This window comes from Pristis pectinata, chromosome 4, assembly GCF_009764475.1.
Source record: "Pristis pectinata isolate sPriPec2 chromosome 4, sPriPec2.1.pri, whole genome shotgun sequence".
Taxonomy (NCBI): Eukaryota; Metazoa; Chordata; class Chondrichthyes; order Rhinopristiformes; family Pristidae; genus Pristis; species Pristis pectinata.
Genome location: NC_067408.1, coordinates 38,974,537 through 38,988,768, shown reverse-complemented (window position 1 = coordinate 38,988,768; position 14,232 = coordinate 38,974,537). Strand labels below are relative to the sequence as shown.

At 41.0% G+C, this 14,232-nt stretch overlaps 1 protein-coding gene across 6 annotated transcripts in view; it reads left to right on the top strand.

Moving 5' to 3' along the window:
- The window catches only part of sh3pxd2b (SH3 and PX domains 2B), a 385,135-nt gene that overhangs the window by 177,613 nt on the left and 193,290 nt on the right, over positions 1-14,232 (top strand). For 3 of the 6 annotated variants that reach the window (XM_052014627.1, XM_052014626.1, XM_052014625.1), the window contains exon 1: positions 7,938-8,177. The exons of 1 other annotated variant lie outside the window; for it this stretch is intronic. In XM_052014627.1, the coding sequence (XP_051870587.1) occupies positions 8,176-8,177 (2 nt within the window). In that variant the 5' untranslated portion in view covers positions 7,938-8,175. Of the gene's footprint in view, positions 1-646; positions 716-7,937; positions 8,178-14,232 lie in introns of those variants that run through there. 2 more of the 6 variants (XM_052014629.1, XM_052014628.1) reach the window with 2 other exon arrangements.

Sequence of the window (14,232 nt, the reverse complement as noted above, 5' to 3'; positions counted from 1 at the left end):
GGCACTTCAGAGATTGTAAACTTGCAGTGCAGAGGAGATCAAGAGATTTGGTGAAGTCATAATTGGTTGCATTTATAACTATACATAAATAGTTACCCAATTGTGTAATGTCATAACTTTAAGTAGTTGAATTGATTTCAAAGATTTATGTCCCTTTAAAAGAGGGCGCATGTAGAGTATAATTTCCAAGGATATCTACTGGGACTGGTTAATGTCCCGTGAAAGACTCTGATACATTTTCGTATCAGCAGTTGAGAGTTACTGCCTTCAATAAAGTGTGTTCTGTTCCTAGCTCTACTTTTATTTGCTTATGCTTACAACACAAGGGAAACACATGGACTCCACTGTTATCAGAAGTAGGCTTCCTTCTAATTCATGATTAATTTTCATTTATATGCAAAATGGACAGGGAGTGCAAGTTTTTTTGCATGAACCTATCAGAGCATGCCCATAACAGCAGCTTTTATACGGCAGTTTTGATTGTAGATATTTCTGAATTTGCTCCAATTTTATTTTGCAATTGGGTGGTGATTCAGACTATTGCAAGAATCATTTGACGGTACTGGTTGTACATTTCCGAAAGTGACACTGTGTACCTTGTGATAACGTCGGGCTAATTGTTTTCACGTGATATCCAACTGGTGTGTCATTAGAGAGCACGCAACCGCCAAACCTACAATACACCACGTGTCCTGGGAAAGAACGGCAAGTTTTAGTAAGCATTACAAGTAATGTGAAACTGGCACTGTTGCTCGGGCAAGCCCTGTTTCTTGCTGGGTTCTGGGGTGAACTTCAGGGGACAAACTTAAGCTGCCCACTGAGCCTTGGAAAAATGCTACAGGCATGGCTCTGGGACCTAACTTCACTTTTAAACCTCACTGTACATCTGACTCCTCCCTTTGCTACGATGTACAGAAGGCCAACTGGCTCTTTTCTCTGGGTCTTCCTTAAATGCACACAAGTCGCTTATTCCACTTTTTAAAAAATTAGATGTAATTTATTGTTAAAACTGCTTCCCTTATTATCCATGTTGTGAGGTGCAGTTTCTTTGATGTTGGATGTAGCTGATTGACAAAGCTTTATTCCACAGCAAATTCTGGCTTTATGGTACAGCATTCCTGTTTATTTTTGTTTCGAGCCATAATTATGTACAGATTTGCAGTTTAATTTGACATCTGACAATTGTTTGATTTGGACATGACAACGCGTTTCATTCATGGGAGTAGTTAGTAAAGTGTTCGGTCGCGTTTGAGATTTGCTAGAGTTATGTACCGTCCTCTCCCATGTGTGACACTTGGCCGGTCTATGAATTTAAAATTATGTACTCGACCACAAGTGCTGAGTGATTTAAGTCTCAACTTTGTGTGTATCACGGCTTAGTGTGATTAAACAGTGATGTGAGCAACATGCCCCATTCTTACAACAAACGGGGGAAGTTGTTAGTATTACTGTTTAAAAAGATACAAGTCAACGTATGTAGTAATAAATACAATAGTGGTTAATTTCGCTTTTCAACGTAGAGACTTTGTGCCTGTAGATGGCAATCACTGATGGTTGATTTACATCTCCAACAAAGAATGGCTTAAATTTGATTACTCTATTGATAAATATGTGCACAGCAGGGTAATTTTTACAGTCTTTCATCTGAACCAGCGAAATGTCTTTTTCTTTTGTTGTTTGCACCTTATCCTAAGAAAAAAGCAGCAACAGGCCATTCTTCTATCTGCTTCATCAGACAATAAGATCGTGGCTGATCATTGACCTTAGTACTGCTTTCCTGCTCCAACCATTGATTCCTTAATATCTAAAAGCCTATTGATTTCTGTCTTGAATAGGCCCAGTGACCGAGCCTTCACAGTCCCCTTGCCTAGAGAATTCCCAAGATTCACCCCTCTTTGGGTAAAAAAAAATTCTCATTTCTTTGAATGGCTAATCGCTTACTTTGAAACTATGAACATCTGGTTCTATACACTCCAGCCAGGGGAAATATCTACCCCATACAGCCCTGAGAGGATTTTGTATTTCATCTGAGACCACCCCTCATTCTTTTGAACTGGAGAGAATGTAGGCCCAGTCTGCTTAATCTCTCCTGGAACAAAAATTCCACCATCCCAGGATCAAATCTGGACAACTTTCCCTGCATTCCCTCCATTGCAAGAATATCCTTCATTGAGCCGGGGAGACTAAACCTGTACACATGGGGTCTCTCCAAGTCCCAATATAATTCAAGCAAGATATCTTTCTTCATGTATTCAAATCTTCTTGCAGTAAATACCAACATGCTGTTTGTTTTCCCATTTGCTCACAGTACCTGCATATTAACTTTAAGTCATTCATCTCTAGGGACATCCAGTCCCTCTGAACATGAACACCTTCCTGTCTTCCACCACTTTTTAAGTTGCTTATGTTTCTTGACAACCTATAGAATGGTTTATGACACTTAATTCATTTGGTGGTTTGCTGGAGAAAAGATTGCCAATTACCTTCCAGAAGAAAATAAACATTTGAACATTTGCACAAAGCATGTTTGATTCTGTATTCTTGCCCAGCACAATGCTTTAGAAAGTTAATGGCTTCAGTAAATGTGGTTCTGTTTATGTGTCATAGAGTAATACAGCATGGAAACAGGCCCTTCAGCCCAACTGGTCCATGTTGACCACAGCATCCTCCCTGCTAGCCCCAGTTGCCCGCATTCGGCCCGTAACCCTCCAAGCCCCTCCCCTCCATGTACCTATCCAAATGCTTCTTAGATGTTGCAATTGTACCCTCCTCGACCACTTCCTCTGGCAACTCATTCCAGGTGCTCGCTACCCTCTGTGTAAAGAAGTTACCTCTCAGATCTCTTTTAAATCTCTCCCCTCTGGTATCTGTGCCCTCTAGTTATGGACTCCCCACTCCTGGAGAAAAGACTATGACCGTCCACCTTGTCCATACCCTTTGTGATTTTATAAACTTCTATGAGGCCGTCGTTCATTCTCTTACGCTCCAAGGAATAAAGATCCAGTGTGGCCAACCTCTCCCTATAACTCAGGCCCTCAAGTCCAGGCAGCATCCTTGTAAATCTCTTCTGCACCCTCTCCAGCTTGACAATGTCTTTCCTATAACGGGGTGACCAAAACCGTACACAATACTCCAAGTGCGACCTGACCAACGTCTTATATAACTGCAACATAATGTCCTTACTTCTAAACTCGATGCCCTGACTGATGAAGGCCAGCATGCTAAACACCTTCTTCACCACCCTGTCTACTCGTGCAGCCGCTTTCAGCGAACTGTGCACTTGTACTCCCAGGTGCCTCTGTTCCACAACCCTCGTTAGTGCCCTGCCATTCACTGTACAAGTCCTACCCTGGTTTGACTGTTGAAAATGCATCACCTCACATGTATCTAAGTTGAAATCCATTTGCCATTCCTCAGCCCATCTCCCTAAATGATCAAGATCTCTTTGCAATTCGTTGTAACCTGCTTGACCATCAACAAGACCTCCTAATTTAGTATCATCAGCAAACTTGCTAATCTTGCCATGTACATTTCATAGCCAAACCATTTACATAAACGATGAATAACAGAGATCCCAATGCTGACCCCTGGGGCACCCCACTAGTCACAGGCCTCCGGTCGGAGAATCGACCTTCAACCATCACCCTCTGCTTCCTATCATCGAGCCAATTCTGAATCCACCTCGCTAGCTCCCCCTGAATCCCTTGTGGCCCAACCTTCCAGATCAGTCTGCCATGCAGGACATTGTCAAAGGCCTTACTAAACACTATATAGACAACATCTACTGCCCTACCTTCATCTATCCCCTTAGTTAACACTTCGAAAAACTCCAAAAGATTCATCAGGCGTGACCTCTCATGCACAAGACCATGCTGACTATTCCTGCTCAGGCCTTGACTATCCAAGTGATGGTAGATCTTGTCCCCCAGAATTCCTTCCAGTAACTTCCCACAGCTGAAGTCAGGCTCACCAGCCTGTAGTTCCCTGGCCTGTCCTTGCCAGCCTTCTTGAACAATGGAACAACATTAGCCACCCTTCAGTATTCTGGAACTTCGCCAGTGGCTAATGATGAGGCAAATATCTCTACAAGGGCCTCCACAATTTCTTCCCTGGCCTCCCATAAGGCCTAGTGGTGCACTTGATCAGGCCCTGGTGATTTGCCCATCTTAATGTGCTTCAAGGCTGCAAATACTTCCTTCCTCGTAATATGCAATATGATCCAAAACTTTACTACTTATTAGCCTTATTTCTCTGGCATCCATGATATTCTCCTTAGTAAACACTGAGGAGAAATAGACAGTAAAGAGTCATCAAGTCATACACCATGGGAACAGGCCCTTTGGCTGCCTGTATCTGTGCCAACCATCGAGCACCCATTTACAAGAATCCTACACTAATCCTATTTTGTTCTCACCACATTCCAATCAAATCTACCCAGACTGTACCACTTGGCTATACACTAGTGACAGTCTACATTGGCCAAGTATGCTGCCAACATCCCATGTCTTTGGGAGAGGGGAGAAAACTGGAGCACCCAGAAGAAACTCACTTCAACATAAATTTATTATTTTATCTTTACCTTAATATATTAAACTGACCTGAAGAGTTTCAGAATTTGAATGTAAAAGGCACAAAGTCTGCAGCACTGAGAGAGATTGGGCAGCATTTTGTGTCTGGGCCACCCTTTGCTAGAGCAATCCAATTGTACATAATTCTCGGCACCTTAGAATTAAAATTCCAGTCCTTGGTATTTAAATCCTTTTGTGGACTATATTCCTGCGTTCAATTCCAACAGTGAAATACTCAAGAACCCAGCATTCATCAAATGATGAATTCTGTACAAACCCCATTCTATTAAATCCGCTATTGGCAATTAATTTTCTCTTCCTTTTACTTGTTCTTTCAGATCCTCGTTAAAACCCATCTTTGGCTGAATTTTTGATGATAATCACAACAATTTTTAAAAACAAATACTGGAAATATTCAGCTGATTAGGCAGCATCTGTAGGGAGAGAAGTGGAGTTAACTTTTTGGTCAATGATCTGTCGTCAGAACTGAATCTTTCTTCTTGAGTTGGCATCTGTTTTTTGATTATCCTTTCTAAAGCATGTTAGGATGCTTTTATCTATAGTAAAGCTGACATCTAAATGTATTACAGATACTTTCATGATGCTTTTATACTCTTGTAGATACTTTTATGACTCTTACTGTTGAACCAGATGTTTAGATACATGAGATACACGTTTTGCAGAGAACAGTTCTCCCAGTAAAATGTAAATGTAGGGAAAAGACTTCTTGAAACAATTGTAGACACTTCACTGATTCCATAATCCAATTGATTGGCAGATTGTTGACCTTAGTGTATAGAGAGTACAGCCAATGAGGGAAAGCCATGCATTTTCTGTTAGTTACCATCCTAAAATATAAAAAGATCTAGTAGAGCAACTAAGCACAAATTCACTGTGCCCAGTTCACCTCTTTTGGAATGCAATTGTATGTTTTTGGCTAGGAGCCTTGTTTTTTCTGCCTCTTGTTAAGATCCCTGAAAGTTGAGTCTTGGATAATACAGAATTCATTCTATTTGTATTCCTACTATAGCACAATTTTTCTGTGCATAAAGTGTGCTATCAACATAAAAGGTAAATTTATTCATCCAAATAATCTTTCATCAAATATGATCCTAGCTGTTGAGTACTGTTAGACTATTCAGCCTTATGAGAGACAACACATTGGAAGAAACAGCCCAGGACAATGTCCTGGGGACCTCCTGTAGTGATGTCCAGAGGCTGGGATGATTGAACCCCAACAATTATGGAAAGTAGGAACAAAGAGCGCCAGTATTCAACATGACCATGGTTGATCGTCCACTTTGGTACCTTGTTCCCACCTCCTCCCTACATCCCTTAATCCCTTTAACCGTCAGAAATATATCTACCAAATTCTTGAATATGCCTCCACTGACCCCTGTGGTAGAGATTTCCAAGGACACCCAGGTCTTGCTGAACCCCCCACCTTTTCCCATCACCATTCAGATAACATTCTGTCCTTCTGCTTTTAGAACTAAACTGGGTACCCTCACATTAATTCACATTGTACGGTATCTTTCATGTATTTGCCCACCCAACTTGTCTAAACCAAGTTGGAGCTTCATTGCATCCTCCTTAAAGCTCACATTTCTGCATCGACCCTCCATTTCCTGTCATCTGAAAACTTGGAAATATTGCATTTTAGTTTCCCTATTCAAATCTTTGATATATATTGTGAATATCTGGAGCAAAAGCACTAATCCTTACAGCAACCATAATTATTTCCTTTATGTGAGGTATGACTCCAACCATTGGTATGTTTTCTCCTTAATGGCCACTGACTTCAATTTTACCAGGACTCCTTGAAGCCACACATGGTCAAATGCTGCATTGGTTTCATGACCAGGCACTCTCAGCTGATTTCGAGAATTCAGTTTTATTGCCTGCGTTTGGCTCAAGGTCTGAAACCCAAACAGGGTATTGATGAGCAGGTAAGTGATGTTTGTAGCACTGTTGCCTCTCATCATTCAGCTGACGGCCGAGAGTATATTGATTGGGTGGAACACGGCTGAAATAGATGTTTCCTGCTTCTAATGAACAGGATATGGTGGACAGTTTTCCATATTTTTTGTTAGATGCCAGAAGACATGAAGTTGGAGCAGGAAACTGCAGAGATAAAAGATTAGCCATGAACTTCATTGGAAGAGGAATTGAGTACAAGAGTACAGTTGTCCTTCATTTCTGGATGGCCCTCGTGAGACCCTTTCTGAAATGTGTACAGGTCTCATTTCCCTACCTAATGAAGGGTATACTTGTGAATAGAGTGGGTGCAGTGAAGGTTCGCGTGATTGATTCCTGGGATGGCAGTTTTGTTGTCTGTAGAGATTAATCAGACTGTGCCAAAATTCCGAGTGCAGGGAAATGGAAGGCGATCTCATTGAAGACTACAATATTCTCACAGGCTTTAACAGGGTAGACGTGGAGTTGCGATCCTTACTAGGGTCACAGTCTCAAAATAAGGGATGGCCTGTCAGCACAGAGGCGAGAAAACATTTCTTCACAGTCTTTAAAAATTCTGTACACAAGAGGGCTTTGAAGGTTGAGTGGCTGAGTACATTTAATACAGAGATCGATAGATCTTTAGATATAAAATGAATCGAGGACAGCATGTAGGAAAACGGCACTGACTTAAAACATTAGCCAAGATCACATTGATCCCAGTGCTGAACGACCAAACTTGCTTCTGTTTTATATGTTCTTTTGTCAGTGTTGGATCTATACTGGAACAGCTAATCTAGAGGCAGAGTTGGTTCTGTAGCACAAGTCTTCAGTGCTGTTGTGTGGTCTCATAGCCTCTGCTGGAGGACCGGACACGGTCCTTTCATTTTCTTTCAAAGATTTGCAATTATTTGTTATAAAAGTATTGGAGAATGAAAACAGGATATTTGACTGGAAGGGTGATTGTAGGTGGAAAATCAGGTGATTAAAATTCCAGAAATGGGTTCAACCTGTTGTTTATTCCAGAAACAATCTACAAAAGCAAAATGCTGGCGATCTAGAGTGCTGCAAATGCATAGCAGCCAGGCAGCATCCGTGGAGAGAGAAGCAGAGTTAATGTTTCAAGTCCTTGGCTCTTTCAGAATCTTTCATGGAAAAGACATACTCATTCAATTAATTATTTTGGCAGAGTTTTGCGTTTATAAGTTGTAATTTTTTTTAAAGAAGTACTTCATTGGAAAAAGTGATTTATTTCAGTAATGACATTATACGAGCGGTGGAGACGGCCCACCAGTGGTAAGGGTCCCTTTAATTGTAGGGGCTGGGTTTGTGGGCCGGAGGTTGGGCGGATTCTGCTGTGGGCTCCCTCTGGCTGGGGTTCTCTGGGAAAGCTTATAGTCGGACGTGGTGGAAACAAAACAGTGAAGCTGATGGCAGCGGGGACGGGAGTGTGCGGGAGGATCGGGGTCAGCAAGTGAGCGCGGCGGATGAGGAATCGCCGAAGTGCAGCAGCGATTGCAGCCGGCTGCGGCTCTGGGATTTCACTGCAAGGGTTTAGATCGGATCGCAGCGGCTCGGATCATGCCTCGGCCATCCATTGTAGACGTGAAGGTGCAAGACGTGCAGAAAAGACGGATCCCGAATAAGCACTATGTATGTGAGGCTGCTGTGTTTGCAATTATCTGGAATAACGAACCGTCGCTGTTGTATTTCTTGGGAGTGGGGAAGGACATTGCTATTGAGGATTAGGGGCAAATCTGGCTAATTTGGGAGGTGATAATTTAAAATTTAACATGTTAGATTACAAATATAAAATGCAGCCCGATCAGTTGTATGTGTTAGACGCAGGATCAGCTTAACTTTGTTCCTTGGATTTTGTAATTGTTACAGCTAATTTACCTACCTCGCCAACTCTAAGCAGAATCAACTTCATGATTATTCGCCCAATGCATGTGCACAGCTGAACTAATCTCTCGGGGAATGGTTCTTCAAGGCACATAATGTTTTAAAGGATGTTTCTTAAACTGGTGGGGGGGGGGGGGGGGTAAGTATCTGTGGATGGATATGGGGAGGCTTGCAGTTACAAAGAAAACATTTTCAGGCATGGAAAGTTATCTTTCAGCGCACGCTAATGTCGCAGAAACATCGAACAACATAAAGAGGAAATATGCCATTTGGCACTTTTTCATAACTACCATAATTCCCTTTGAATTTATTGCTAAATTAGATCGATGAATTCACGTAAGCAGAGGTAGAGATGGATTTCCTCTGGAACATGAGACTCGGGTTAGATTTTGATGTGTGTGTGGGGGGGGGGGGGGGTGGGTTCGACTGTTTAATACCACTCTGAAATATTGCCAGCAGTTTGTTTTCAGTGAGTCCTCGTTCCCAATTGCAGTGTTAATGCCGGAACCACTTGTCAAGTGCAGCTTCAGTAATTTACTTTGTAGAGTTTTAAATAAATGGCAGTACCTTTTCATCTTCTAAACCGTCTTTTTTTTTTATGGAACATTGAAGGGTGTGCAGATTTCTTCCTGATGTGAAGTTCCGAGTATGTGGCGATCAATCGCTTTTTTTTACATTGGGTTATTCTGATTGGTCATCCCTGATTTTCTCTTAAATCGGTTTGTATTGATGGCAGCAATTTATGCCGCACCAATCAGTAGTTTTTAGACAATTCCTGAGTTCATTATTAGAAGCCCGACTATCGAATGCCAGTAAATTGCTCAGTTAGAGGATCCAGCAAATCCTATCCTCATTTGTAGACCTTCTGTTTGCACACAGGGATTGCCAAATAGTTGACACCAATTTTTGCCTCGGGTGATATTGGTGAACTCAGGACAGACTTAAAATAAAACCTGGACTGTGTTCCTTCTGTATCATGATGAGTGCATTTATGAGTGCACCAGGCCATCGAGGGAAAGCCTGTGAGTGTATGTACATGTGGATAGAGATTCTGGACTGGATCTTCTGTAATACTTTGTAGAAAATGCATTTTGTTAACATTTTTACCCTTTGGAAATAGTTGTATAAATATCCAGAAGTATGTGGATGTTTTGCAGTTGGCTTTCAATTAACTGCTCATGATTTGAAGTCATGCATATAAATAATGTAGAAACTAAGTATTATATATAAAAGGTTATGTGAATTGTATGCTCTTTGTTTAAACAGTTGATCACCTATAGATTGATGAGTTAAGAGAAACAAACACAGTATTTTTATTCTGCACAACAGATACACTCATTTCAAGTTTTTTTTTGAAGTCATATTGGAGTATCCACACACATTATTTTACAGTATTTTATTTACAGCATTTTATTGAGATATCTAGATGAGTTTTTCTTAGCCTGCAGCAGTGAAAGTTCCAGATTTTATTTTTGAACAGCCTCTTCAGCAAAAACACGGCAAACAGGACCCCATTAAAGTGATCGGTGGAATGGAGTTCATTTTATTGCTGGGGGTTAGTTGGGGTGAGGAATGGAATGTAGGGGTTGAAGCTAATAGTTATGTGATGAGTTGCTGAAAGGGAATGAGGAGAGTGATTGTTTAGAAAGCAGCTCATGGTTGTGAAAGCATTGAAAGGTTTCTCTGTATTCGATATTCTGGGAATTTTATTCAATATTAATTTTGCTATATTTCAGTTTGAACAATCTTAGATAACTTGGTGCATTCAAGCTGCTTTTTATATTGTTGACTAGGACACCATGCTGAAAGCATTGACTCGTGGGATCTGTGCAACTGGAGCCTTGCAAAATATTTATTACGGGGTTCATTAAGGTTGGTGGATAGGAAGGTCCAATAAAAGTGGCATTAGAATCAGATTTTTGTGTGTGTGAGAGACAGAGCAATAAAGGTTGCCCTACTGCTGCATTGATAACTAGCTGATGGAGGACATGGTTCCAATCTTGATACATCCTTTGCAGTTTAGACCATAAGATATAGGAGCCAAATTCGGCTATTTTGGCCCATCGAGTCTGCTCCGCCATTTAATCATAGCTGATTTTTTTTTCTCTCTCAGCTCCGTTCTCCCGCCTTCTCCATGGCACCCTTAACCCCTTTACCAATCAAGCACCTATCAATTACTGCCTTAAATACACCAATGACTTGGCCTCCACTGCCCTCTGTGGTAACGTATTCCACAGATTCACCACCCTCCGGCTGAAGAAATTCCTCCTCATCTCAGTTCTAAAAGGCTGTCCCTTTATCCTGAAGCTGCGCCCTTGGATCCTAGACTCTCCTACTAATGGACACGTCCTCTCCACGTCTGCTTTATCCAGGCCTTTCTGTATTTGGTAGGTTTCAATGAGATTCCCCCTACTGAACTCCATCAAGTACAGGCCCAGAGCTATCAAACACTCCTCGAAAGTTAAGCTTTTCATTCTTGGGATCATTCTCGTGAACCTCCTCTGGAATGCTGTCTCGAAAGTTTGAATGTTGTCTTGAAGAGTACAGTTGCCATCAGTGTATTGATATACCTTTTAGATATAACAAGTTTAAAGGGAGAGATTTAAAGGGGACCCAAGGGACATGTTTTTCCACACAGGATGGTGGATATATGGAACAAGCTCCCAAAGGAAGTGGTAAAGGCAGGTACAATTACAACCTTTAAAAGACCTTTGGACAGATATCTGGATAGGAAACATTTAGAGGATATGAGCTAAATGAAAGCATATGGAACTAGCTCAGGTAGGCAACTTGGTGGGCTTGGACAAGTGGGCCAAAGGACCTGTTTCTGTGCTGTATGACTTGACTGGTTCTAGAACCAATACCTCGTGTGAAAATCCTTCAAAATGGAGCATCACTTCTATGCCAATTACACTGGCTATTCTACATCTCCTGAAGCACTTGCAGACTTACACTGGGGGCAATCAAAAGATCCGTGCTTGCAGTACAAAAAGAAAATCAAGTGTTCCTGTAATTGATCCTGAACATTCCTATCAACTTAAGTTTGGTATAAAACATGGTTATTGCCCAATCATAAACCAAATCTATAACATGGAGCCATGTTGGACACACAAAATTAATATTCAGGGAATCTGCTGCTCACGTTCTAATTTTAGGTGACTGCTACACTTTCTGGTTCTGTGGAAAAATATGCCCTTTGGGTCCCCTTTAAATCTCTCCTCTCTCACCTTAAACCTATTCCCGCTAGTTATAGACTCCCCTACTCTGGTGGGGGGAAGGACTGTAAACACCCACCTTATCTATACCCTTCATGATTTTATATACCTCCGTAAAGTCACTCCTCAGCCTCCTTTGCTCCAGGGAAAACAGTCTCAACATGTTCAGTCTCTCTTCATAACTCAAGCCCTCTGGTCCTGGCAGTGTCCTTGTGAATCTCTTCTGCACCGCCTCCAGCTTAATCGCATCCTTCCTGTACAGCATAGCAACCAGAACTGCACACAATACTCCAACTGCAGTCTCACCAATGTCTTGTACGTGATGGCCCAACTCTTAAACTCAGTGCCCCGTCTGATGAAGGTAAGTACGCCATATGCCTTCGCCACCTTGTCCAGCGAAGTTGCCACTTTCAGGGAACTGTTCTACAACGCTCTCAGAGCCCTGCCATTCACTTTGTATGTTCTGCCTGGTTCAACTTCCCAAAATGCATCCCTTTCATTTGTCTGAGTTAAATTCCATCTGCCAATCCTTTGCTCACTTTCCCAGTTGATGTAGATCTTTAGACAAACTTCTTCACTGTCGACTATCCCACCAATTTTGGTGTCATCTACAGACTTACGAGCCATGCTACTTACATCCTCATCCAAATCGTTAATATATATGACGAACAATACAGGACTCAGCACTGATCCCTGCAGCATACCACTGAGTAAATTTGATGAATGTGGTTGTTTTGTGACTGTCAATGATTAATTTCTCCTAATTCCTACACTTACCAATTATTGCTGGTGGCATTATCTGTAAACTTGCCAATTTAAAAAAAACCTTGAACCTTTCTGAATTTATTTAAGAATGTAATAATAATTATGGGTATTAGGAGGCCATTTGGCCCCTCAAGCCTAATCTGCTATTGTAAAATCAAGGCTGCTACTGATTAGTCTATTTGTGTTTGGGCATTAAAGTTCCATTGAAAATGTATGCCGGTGGAAGTAATGAGTTCAGTGAGGGAAATAAGCTTTCAGATTTGAACAGGAATAATAACTCTGCATCTTTCTAATGAATCTGTGAAGGGTAGCCAGGTAGGGGAGAGAAGGATTGATAAATTCATTGTCAAACTAAGTGCAAGAAGAGAAACAGAGAGGGAAAGAAATGATGGATAAAGGAATAAAAAGGAACTGTTTATGAAAAGAATTGGCATTGTTAAAATCTCCAATGATGAATATCTGAAGGACTGAGATTCTGTATTTGTAAAAGCTAATCTTCAGTGGCAGCAACTTTGAAATACAATATTAACAATTATCACAGTGAAAGAGTACTTGTGTTTGTAACGATGAGCCTTTGTTTTCACTGGTGAGTTTGGCTTTTATAGACTGCACAAATACTACTTGACATTCAATATATTTCCTGAAATTGTTGAACAGTCCAACTTGAACAGCGTTCAGCATTTAGCTTGGCTAAATTTACTACAACATTTATCCATATATAAAGCTGCAAATAAATATTCCCTTTTGGGTGCAGCCTGTAGAAGCCAACATTAACTTCCCTGTTTTTAATCAGCCAAAGTCCAATCAGAGTTAAGTGTGTAGGTGAATTTTCAGTGCTGCCATTACATTTTATCAAGAAATGAAATTATTAAATGCTCATATCATATCTGCAGAATGGAGATTACATGTTGAATTTAATGAATAATTGAAATAATTCTGGGGTGGAAGCAATTTAAAAATGGAAAAGTGAGAGCAATTTGTGCATTTAGAGCTCCATAAATAGCAGCTTGATAATGTTTTTCATGTTTGGTAGCATCTTTCACAAGTACCAATTCCAAGACTTAGTTTGTATTAAAGGTACACCTGTGGGCCTGAGGTGAAGTGGGCAGCCAACTCCTGCACCCTGGTTTGGCATTCATTGTGCACACCATTCATCAACCCTCATTCACACTACCGAGCCCCCATTGGGCCTCTGTTACAAGCCCATGACTGAAGTGATATTGGCAATGAGCAGATAACTTGTCTTCAGTTTCAAGGCCAGAATATTCAACCTTATAAGTGAATGTGAAATTGGGGGTTGCAGATTATCCTTTTGAATTCCAGGTCTGGATGTGCTCCTGATCCATACAGCTAGGTGACAGACTCCCCACTGGTCAAATAATTCTTAAATAAAATGATTTTGGCAGGTCAAAGATGGAATATTATAATTGTAGCCATTCTAATCAAGTACATGCCTGGCATGAGAGTGTGAAATATCTGTGCTGTATTGCAATATGAGCATATTTTCCTGATATTAATTTTAAATCACACTTTTGAGACATTGGTAGAGGGCGCATTAATCTATGAGTTCTGCTAGCATATTCAGAGCACTTGTTTTCTTTGACAATCCTTGTGCACGATGAGTTATCTTGCCTGTTGAGTACAAGGGACCCCTGCATTATGGGGAGGAAGGGGTTACATTCATAGAAAATGATCCGTATCGCGATTTTCCATGACATGGAGCATGTCATCTGTGCACATGTCAAGAAACGTAGTTGAAAAACAAAACTTGTGTTGATTAAATTACTTTTTTTTACATGCAAATTCTGTGAGAGTGAATGTTG